This window comes from Salvelinus fontinalis, chromosome 19 (assembly GCF_029448725.1).
Source record: "Salvelinus fontinalis isolate EN_2023a chromosome 19, ASM2944872v1, whole genome shotgun sequence".
Taxonomy (NCBI): Eukaryota; Metazoa; Chordata; class Actinopteri; order Salmoniformes; family Salmonidae; genus Salvelinus; species Salvelinus fontinalis.
In genome coordinates, this window is record NC_074683.1 from 32,765,865 (window position 1) to 32,776,872 (window position 11,008).

At 45.6% G+C, this 11,008-nt stretch overlaps 1 protein-coding gene across 1 annotated transcript in view; it reads right to left on the reverse strand.

The window, feature by feature from the left end:
* The window catches only part of LOC129816629 (potassium voltage-gated channel subfamily H member 3-like), a 209,465-nt gene extending 198,457 nt beyond the window's left edge, over positions 1 to 11,008 (reverse strand). Inside the window, exon 1 of the mRNA XM_055871344.1 lies at positions 10,530 to 11,008. Within this exon, the coding sequence (XP_055727319.1) occupies positions 10,530 to 10,605 (76 nt within the window). The 5' untranslated portion in view covers positions 10,606 to 11,008. The remainder of the gene's footprint in view (positions 1 to 10,529) is intronic.

An 11,008-nucleotide genomic window follows, 5' to 3' on the forward strand; every position in this document is an offset into this window, starting at 1 on the left:
AGGGGGTGCGTTCGGAGTCCGCACCTCAGGAGGGGGGTACTGTCACGTTCTGACCATAGTTCTTGTGTGTTTTAGTGTTGGTCAGGATGTGAGCTGGGTGGGCATTCTATGTTGTGTGTCTAGTTTGTCTGTTTCTATGTTTGGCCTAATATGGTTCCCAATCAGAAGCAGGTGTTTTGTGTTGTCTCTGATTGGGAATCATATTTAGGTGGCTTGTTTTGTGTTGGGGATTGTGGGTGGTTGTTTCCTGTCTTTGTGTTTTCTCTGCACCAGCTAGGACTGTATCGGTTTGCCACATTTTGTTATTTTGTAATTGTTAAGTGTTCACGTTTATCGTCATTATTAAATATGTTGAGCACAAACTACGCTGTGTCTTGGTCCGATCCCTGCTATACCTCCTCTTCAGACGAAGAGGAGGAAGGCTGCCGTTACACCTACATTAAATACATTTTATGAGCCCTACATTAAATACATTTTATGAGCCCTACATTAAAGACATTTAATGAGACCAAGCTCAAAAAAACTCCTAAATATAAACGCAACATGCAACAATTTCAAAGATCTTGCTGAGTTACAGTTATAAGGAAATCAGTCAATTGAAATCATTCTGTTTTCTCTGTTTAACATTTCTTGTTTTAGAAATTACAGAAAAATCATGAAAATGGATGTTCTGAGTCCATGTCAAAGCTGAAATCACATCAGAAGACCATTTTTGAGGTCAGAGGGGGAAAAAAACTAACAACTGTGGATTTTTGAGTGTCCTTGCTGTTTAGTTGCACATCACGCAAGAGAGGAATGTGTCGGTCAAGCAATGTTTGTTGTTAGGCCTAGGCTACTGCTGCAGCACGTCATGGCAGTTTGTAAAATAATTGCCACCCAATTGATACAAATAATCACGATGAACACGGAACAAAAATATAAACACAACATGCAACAATTTCAAAGATCTTGCTGAGTTCATATAGGGAAATCAGTCAATTTGAAATAAATTCATTAGGACCCAATCTATGGATATCACATAACTGCGAATACAGATATGCACCTGTTGCTCACAGAACTTTTCAAAACGGTAGGGGCGTGGATGAGAAAACCAGTCAGTATCTGGTCTGACCACCATTTGCTTCGTAGAGCGCAACAATTCCTTGGCATAGAGTTCATCAGGCTGTTGATTGTGTCCTGTGGAATGTTGTCCCACTCCTCTTCAATGGCTATGAGAAGCAGGATATTGGAGGAAAAGTTGTCATACATGTCAATCCAGAGTATCCCAAACGTGCTCAATGGGTGACATGTCTGGTGAGTATGCAGGCCATAGAAGAACTGGGACAGCTTCGAGGAATTGTGTACAGATCCTTGCAACATGGGGCCATGCATTATCATGCTGAAACATGAGGTGATGGCGGCAGATGAATGGCACGACAATGGGCCTCAGGATCTCGTCATGGTATCTCTGTGCATTCCAATTGCCATCAATAAAATGTGATTTTGTTCGTTGTCCGTAGTTTATGCTTGCCTGTAACATAACCCCCCCCCTGTCACCATGAGGCACTCTGTTCACAACGTTGACATCAGCAAACCGCTCACCCACAAAATGCCTTACACGTGGTCTGCGGATTGTGAGGCTGGTTGGACAGACTGCCAATTTCTCTAAAACAACGTTGGAGGCAGTTTATGGTAGAGAAATTAACATGAAATTATCTAACAACAGCTCTGTTGGATATTCCTGCAGTCAGCATGTCAATTGCACGATCCCTGAAAACATGAGACATCTGTGGCATTGTGCTGTGTGACAAAACTGCACATTTTAGAGTGCCCTTTTATTGTCCCCAGCACAAGGTGCACCTGTGTAATGATCCTGCTGTTTAATCAGCTTCTTTATATGCCATAGCTGTCAGGTGGATGGATTATCTTGGCAAAGGAGAAATGCTCTGTATGTATGGGATGTAAACAAATTTGTGCACAACATTTTCGAGAAAAAAATTCTGGGATCTTTTATTTCAGCTCAGTGTATATGATACAGGCTACAATACGCACAACATAAAAACCTAAAAGCCCATAGATGTAGCTAGCTATATGCTCTCTTGGGGAAATGAGTTTAACTAGCTCCAGTAGACTAATCTTTTTGAGTGTAAATTGTATTACTGTAATGTATTGTATTATATGGACTAGAATTACGCACAGTTAAATAAAATACGGTCAATTTCGTTATCCTTACCTTCATCATTCTAATGACATCCTTGAATAATATAGGACTAGAATTAGATGCAGAAGGCTTTCACTTCTCTTCAAGAAGATTGAATGGTTATGGGTCTGAATAAATAACTGCTACAGCCTACCGCCATCACGCGTTCACTGTTCTTTCAAACTACCCCTGAGTTCTATTGGCTGCTCTATTTAACATTCAGCAAACAAGAGCTCGCGGCCCCCTTCGAATAGTCTATTGGTATAAGAAATGCAGGAGCTAATGGGGATCCATAATAAATACAAATATAAATACAGATGGAGAGAAAGTAATACTGCGAGATTGCTAGCACTGCACTGATTTAAAGCAATGATACTCTAGTGACTTTTTTAAAAACTCTGCAGCTGCAATTTAAAATTAATAATCTTTACCATAAAAAACATAAGGTGACCCCCAAAAGCCAGATGGAGATGAGTAAATTAGAAGCGCATTCGGTATTTATATTACGGTAGCATAGACTATGCTGCAGCAAATGCAGGCATACCTGTCACAAGAAAAAGAGTTCTACATGCATTGTGAACTGCACTCAATACTGAGATGGGAGCTGTGTTATAATACTCACACTAACCGTACTATTTGTGATGTGAATTGAGTATAAAGTATGCTTATTGGTCATAGTATGGATATAGTTAGTATGCCAAATGTTCCCGGATGTCGTATTAAATTCGCCAAAATACGAAGTATACATGCAGTGGACACTATTTCTGTGCTTTTAGGGCCCATAATGCAATTCGTCCGAGGACTTTTCAGATTTGAAGAAAATGGCGGAACATATACAGCCGAGAGCGGATACAAATTCATTGCTTTAACTAATTATGACAAATGTTAAGAAAATGTTAAGCAATGTAATAAAGTAATAACTTTTCAAATAAGTTACGTTACACGTTATGTTAGCTGACTATTTGTTAGCTACGCTATCATAACGAACCGCATTGCATTACAGCAGTATGTCCCGGTATGTTAGCTAGTTACCTAAAGTTAGTTGGCTACTAATACATCGAACTTGCCAGGCAGTATATTAACTATCTGCTATCTAGCCAACTACCCAACGTTTATTGACTTGATTATTCACATCATTCTTAGCTAAGTGGCATAGTCGTTGTGCGTTTCAATGGACATTGTTAATTCTGTCTATCTACTCTGAATGTTCAACACCCTTTGAATATGGCCAGTGTCAGTAAACTTCGTCAAAAACAAGCGTAATTAAATTGTTGCCTACAGCACAGTTACAGTAACCAACGCTCTAGATAACATGAAAACAGCCTAACCAGCTCTGCTAGGGTGAGTAAAATGGTCAGAGTGAGGTATTCTCTCATTTGTATCTGGAAGTAGCTAGCCAATGTTAGCTAGTTAGCTTGGGTGCTTGACTGCTGTTGACCGCTCGGATTAACCCTACTTCTTGGCCAGAGCGTCCAGTGTGCGGCCTGAACGCTCCGAGTGTCACGCCCTGGCCTTAGTATTCTTTGTTTTATTTTATTTTAGTTAGGTCAGGGTGTGACATGGGGAATGTTTGTGTTTTGTTGGTTTTGGGTGATTCTATGGTAAAGGGGTTGTTGGGTGTAGGATATGGGTTTGTGTTGAGTACATGTGTCTAGCGTTGTCTATGTATGTTTAGTTGTCTAGGAGAGTCTATGGTTACCTGAATGAGTTCCCAATTAGAGACAGCTGATTTCGGTTGTCTCTGATTGGGAGCCTTATTTAGGGTAGCCATAGGCTTTCATTTGTTGTGAGTAGTTGTCTATGTGATACGTTTGTAGCCAGTGTGTGCACATCGTTGTTTAGCTTCACGATCGTTTTCTTGTTTTGTTTAGTTCGTAACTGTGTTTGTTTCGTGTGCCTTCTTCTTCAATAAAAAGGAGATGGCTTATTTTCCTAAAGCTGCGTTTTGGTCCGTCAATCCTCCACACGATCGTGACAGAACTACTCACCAATACAGGACCAAGCGGCATGGAAAGCGGCAACAGGACCCACCTACACAGGATTCGTGGACATGGGAGGAGATACTGGATGGTAAGGGGCCGTGGGCACAACCGGGAGAATATCGCCTTCTTCGTGAAGAGCTGGAGGCAGCTAAAGCCGAGAGGAGGCGATATGAGGAGGCAGCACGGAGACAAGGCTGGAAGCCCGTGAGTACAACCCAAAAATTTCTTGGGGGGGGCCTTAAAGGGAGTGTGGCGAAGTCAGGTAGGAAACCTGCGACTACTCCCTGTACTTACCGTGGAGAGCGAGAGTACGGGCAGACACCGTGTTACGCAGTAGAGCGCACGGTGTCTCCTGTACGCGTGCATAGCCCGGTTCGGTACATTTCAGCTCCACGTATCGGCCGGGCTAGACTGAGCGTTGAGCCGTATGTCATGAAGCCAGCCCAACGCATCTGGTCACCAGTGCGTCTCCTCGGGCCGGCGTACATGGCACCAGCCTTACGCATGGTGTCCCCGGTTCGCCTACATAGGCCGGTGCGGGTTATTCCACCTCCCCGCACTGGTCAGGCGACGGGGAGCATACAACCAGGTAAGGTTGGACACGCTCGGCGCTCAAGGGAGCCAGTACGCCTGCACGGTCCGGTATTTCCGGCGCCACCTCCCCGCCCCAACCCAGTACCACCAGTGCCTCCTCCACGCACTAGCCATATGGTGCGTGTCTCCAGCCCTTTACCACCAGTGCCTAAACCACGCACCAAGCCTCCTGTGTGTACCCAGAGTCCTGTGCGTCCTGTTGCTGCTCCCCGCACTAGCCCTGAGATGCGTGTCCCCAGCCCGGTACCACCAGTCCCGGCACCACGCACCAGGTCTACAGTGCGCCTCAGCCGGCAGGAGTCTGCCGTCTGCACAGCGATGCCTGAACTGCCCGTCTCCCCAGCGCCATCTGAGCCATCCGTCTCCCCAGCGCCATCTGAGCCATCCGTCTCCCCAGCGCCATCTGAGCCATCCGTCTGCAATGAGCCTGCAAAGCCGCCCGTCTGCCATGAGCCTGCAAAGCCGCCCGTCTGCCATGAGCCTACTGAGCCGCCCGCCAGACAGGAGCCGCTAGAGCCGCCCGCCAGACAGGAGCCGCTAGAGCCGCCCGCCAGACAGGAGCCGCTAGAGCCGCCCGCCAGACAGGAGCCGCTAGAGCCGCCCGCCAGACAGGAGCCGCTAGAGCCGCCCGCCAGACAGGAGCCGCTAGAGCCGCCAATCAGACAGGATCTGCCAGAGCCGCCAATCAGACAGGATCTGCCAGAGCCACCAATCAGACAGGATCTGCCAGAGCCGCCAATCAGACAGGATCTGCCAGAGCCCGCCAGCCATGAGCAGCCAGATCAGTCAGCCAGCCATGAGCAGCCAGATCCGTCAGCCAGCCATGAGCAGCCAGATCCGTCAGCCAGCCATGAGCAGCCAGATCCGTCAGCCAGCCATGAGCAGCCAGATCCGTCAGCTAGCCATGAGCAGCCAGATCCGTCAGCTAGCCATGAGCAGCCAGATCCGTCAGCTAGCCATGAGCAGCCAGATCCGTCAGCTAGCCATGAGCAGCCAGATCCGTCAGCCAGCCATGAGCAGCCAGATCCGTCAGCTAGCCATGAGCAGCCAGATCCGTCAGCTAGCCATGAGCAGCCAGATCCGTCAGCTAGCCATGAGCAGCCAGATCCGTCAGCTAGCCATGAGCAGCCAGATCCGTCAGCTAGCCATGAGCAGCCAGATCCGTCAGCCAGCCATGAGCAGCCAGATCCGTCAGCTAGCCATGAACAGCCAGATCCGTCAGCTAGCCATGAGCAGCCAGATCCGTCAGCTAGCCATGAGCAGCCAGATCCGTCAGCTAGCCATGAGCAGCCAGATCCGTCAGCCAGCCATGGGCCGTCCCTCAGTCCGGAGCTGCAGTTCCTCAATCCGGAGCTGCCGTTCCTCAGTCCGGAGCTGCCCCTTATCCTGGTGCTGTCCCTTATCCTGGTGCTGTCCCTTATCCTGGTGCTGTCCCTTACCCTGGTACTGCCCCTTAGTTCGGAGCTGCCCCTGACCCTGGTACTGCCCCTTACCCTGGTACTGCCCCTTAGTCCGGAGCTGCCCCTTAGTCCGGAACTGCCCCTTAATGCAGTGGGGTTAATAAGGAGGGGGGTCATTTGGAGGAAGCTAAGGAGGCGGTTAGGGACTGTGGTGACGTGGGGACCACGACTAGAGCCGGAGCCGCCACCGTGGATGGAAGCCCACCCAGACCCTCCCCTAGACTGTGTAATGGTGCGCCCGGAGTTCGCACCTTAAGGGGGGGGTTATGTCACGCCCTGGCCTTAGTATTCTTTGTTTTATTTTATTTTAGTTAGGTCAGGGTGTGACATGGGGAATGTTTGTGTTTTGTTGGTTTTGGGTGATTCTATGGTAAAGGGGTTGTTGGGTGTAGGATATGGGTTTGTGTTGAGTACATGTGTCTAGCGTTGTCTATGTATGTTTAGTTGTCTAGGAGAGTCTATGGTTACCTGAATGAGTTCCCAATTAGAGACAGCTGATTTCGGTTGTCTCTGATTGGGAGCCTTATTTAGGGTAGCCATAGGCTTTCATTTGTTGTGAGTAGTTGTCTATGTGATACGTTTGTAGCCAGTGTGTGCACATCGTTGTTTAGCTTCACGATCGTTTTCTTGTTTTGTTTAGTTCGTAACTGTGTTTGTTTCGTGTGCCTTCTTCTTCAATAAAAAGGAGATGGCTTATTTTCCTAAAGCTGCGTTTTGGTCCGTCAATCCTCCACACGACCGTGACACCGAGAGCAAAACTAACGAACAGACAATCTGACAACGCTCTAGATTTGATTTACGAACGCCCAGAGGGCACTCTGGCACGACGGATTGAATTTACGAACACACCCGAAATTGTTAAATGTTTAGCTAGTCATTTGTTATGCTAACAAGCTAGCTTCTTACGGCTGAAATCCCGTTAACGGGATCGATTTGACAACAGCCAGTGAAATTGCAGGGTGCCAAATTCAAACAACAGAAATCTCGTAATTAAAAATCCTCAAACATACAACTATTATACACCATTTTAAAGATAAACTTGTTGTTAATCCAACCACAGTGTCCGATTTCAAAAAGGCTTTACGACGAAAGCATACCATGCGATTATGTTCGGTCAGCGCCAAGTCACAGAAAAACACAGCTATTTTTCCAGCTAAAGAGAGGAGTCACAAAAAGCAGAAATAGAGATAAAATTAATCACTAACCTTTGATGACACTCATAGGACTTCATGTTACACAATACATGTATGTTTTGTTCGATAAAGTTCATATTTATATCCAAAAATCTCAGTTTACATTGGTGTGTTATGTTCAGTAATGTTTTGCTTCCAGAACATCCGGTGATTTTGCAGAGAGCCACATCAATTTACAGAAATACTCATCATAAATGTTGATGAAAATACAAGTGTTATGCATGGAATTAAAGATATACTTCTCCTTAATGCAACCGCTGTGTCAGATTTCAAAAAAGCTTTACGGAAAAAGCACACCATGCAATAATCTGAGTACAGCGCTCAGGCACCAAAACAAGACATACAGATACCCACCATGTTGTGGAGTCAACAGAAGTCAGAAATAGCATTATAAATATTCAATTACCTTTGATGATCTTCATCGGAATGCACTCCCAGGAATCTCAGTTCCACAATAAATGTTTGTTTTGTTCGATAAAGTCCATAATTTATGTCCAAATACCTCCTTTTTGTTTGTGCGTTTAGTTCACAAATCCAAACTCACGAGGCGCAGGCACTTAGTCCAGACGAAAAGTCAAAAAGTTTCATTACAGTTCGTAGAAACATGTCAAACGATATATAGAATCAATCTTTAGGGTGTTTTTATCATAAATCTTCAATAATATTCCAACCGGACAATTCTTTTGTCTTTAGAAATGAAAAGGAACGCAGCTCACTCTCACAGCCGCGCGCATGACTTAGCTCATGGCATTCTGCCAGACCTTAGTCAAACAGCTCTTATTCGCTCCCCCTTCTCGGTAGAAGCCTGAAACAAGATTCTAAAGACTGTTGACATCTAGTGGAAGCCTTAGGAAGTGCAATCGGCCCGAATTTACACTGTCTCTTGGATAGGCAAAGACTTGAAAATCTACAAACCTCAGATTTCCCACTTCCTGGTTGGATTTTTTCTCAGGTTTTTGCCTGCAATATGAGTTCTGTTTTACTCACATACATCATTCAAACCGTTTTAGAAACTTCAGAGTGTTTTCTATCCAAATCTATTAATAATATGCATATCTTAGCTTCTGGGCCTGAGTAGCAGGCAGTTTACTCTGGGCACCTTATTCATCCAAGCTACTCAATACTGCCCCCCAGCCATAAGAAGCTAGCAAGAGGTTGCATAGGATCAGCATCAACTCCCGGTAGACAGGCGAAGCTCTAGTACACTCAACTAAAACAATACAGTTCGTTTACAGTATACTAAAATTAACTAATAGTATACAGTATGTAGTATCTACTCATTAAGTATGTTAGTATGGGTATTCAAACACAGCTGGGGTGTGTGTTCCCACCCTGAGCGTTGATGATTCATCATGCAGAGGCGTTAGAGAAGCCAGATTTAGACATCACATGTAATTTAACTGTTCCATTTCATGCCATGCTGTTCATATAAATAATGTATTATTATTTACCGGTTTCTAAGCCGTTATTTATCCCGGGAAAGGGGAGTGGTTTCGGGCGGTAAATCCCAGTAAAGGTAACTGGGTTCCCACCATTCAACCCTAATCACAATGGATCAAAACGAGACAAGACACACAAGGCTCAAGCAGCCCTGCTTGGAACTCGACAGCCCACTTCCCCAACACGTGTCCTAAAACATTTTTTAACTCGCCCGTTTAACTCGCTGTGTTTACTGCTTTACTGAAATAGGAATATGCAGCTATAAAAGAACATCAACAATTATCTTCTGATCAAATCACATATCATGGTTGGAGATAGCCCTTGACCATGACTCTCAGTTCCATTCCATTACTCATAAGAGTCACTGAACAAAGGCATCATTTTTGTTAAGTTTTGTTAAGAGCCCTGACACTTGGTCTGAGCATGAACACGCATTGCTTGCCTGTGGTTTTGGAAGCATAAGGACCGTATCTTTCATATCAGCGAGATATATATATATATTAACAAAATGTTAAATTGATACACACCTTTATAGGGTTGGCGTTAGTGTTCCCATATGGCCATATCTCCATGTTGCAGCGCTTGTTGAAGTTAAGGAAGACATTTGGAAGACATGCATAGCCACCTGTGCTAATTAGCTATCTAGCATGTTCCGAACGCCTGTGTGTGTATTAGCGTTACTGAGGAGGACGTGTAGGACATCAACTGGAGGCACACGGAGCTTGTGGATCTGTGCAAAGCTGCAGGTTTGGGTTCTCCAAGACATTGAGTGCATTTTTTTTAATCTTTCAGGCTGATATGAAAGATAAGGGGCATATCAGCATATGTTTTGAAAACCGGTTTGAAAGCGATATTTGTTGACGTTTCTAAACGTTAAAACACAGCGTTGGAATTGTAGTTCACGTGGCGCCATCAGTGAGCGAATGTACGCGCTGTAAACCCTGCATATGGAGAAAGGTTTTCGAGAGCTAGGTTGGAGACAGCTGAGGCGAATGGTGATAGATGGACATTATCAGCCAGTGCATTATTAAACAATGGACCGCGCAGTATTGCAGTTAAACATAGCATGTGCGCTAAATCACACCGCAACTTAAGAATCAAGCTCGGTCTATCCACGTGCACTATTGTAAGCCTGTAAATTGTTTTATGCGGATTTCTGAATGTGTTGTCTAAATCAGTCATATCCCGATGTAACAATAACTGCATTTTGCTGTGTGTTATTATGCACCCCATAGGCTACAATAGTAGCCAGAGAAAGGGTTATAATAAGATGTGTTTATTATAGGCTACATAGACCCCACAAGCACGCGGAGCTCAGTTGTGCGCCTGACAGAAACCACTGAAAAAAGAAAGCACACAAACTATATGCCAACTTTTTGCTGAAGCCAATTTAAAACATGAGCTATCGATTATAATAACGGGGTAAAGACAATACTTTAACGCACAAATTGGATGAATAGGCCTATACAGTCAATACATTGAAGTCATTGACATTCCGTCTCCTGCGTGGAAGCACACCAATCAAATTGATTTCATTTGAGCAATCATTTCAGTGTGGAGACATGTGCTTTGTCACTAACATTCTACTGGGTAGGCTATAGAGCAAATCCTGAACGTTAAAAACAGTAGAGGCTTTTAGGCGACCTATACCTGCTTTATGACCTGGAGGTTGGTTACTTACGGGTGCCATCGAAGCGGGTGGCGATGGTGTCCAGGAAGGTGTTCTGCGGAGCCAGCAGACCTCTCATCACCGGCATCCTGGTACGGGTCGACTGAGTCCTCCTGCCTCGGCGCCCCGGGGCAGTGGATTCCTGTTCAGACCCAAACCCGGGCAAGAACCTTGACGTTCCGGGCGCGCATCCTAGCCCCTGGAGGAGCGCGCCGATCCGAGATGTGCGTGGCTCCACTTTGAGACCGGGGTTGTGACCATATCCTTCAAAAGAAAACGCGCATACCCAGCCTTGGAGAACCCAAACCTGGCACCAGCCTTTAGATATAGACTACCAGCTATAAATAGCTTAGATAATCTTTTTCTTTGTCTAGAAGAACCAACGCAGAGTAAGGACAGCGCAAGTTTCGGTACTGATGCTGTGAACTGAACTCCGGAGGCAAGCTCCTCCTCGGCGGTAAGCAATACTGCGCGCGCTCTCCTCCCCCTAG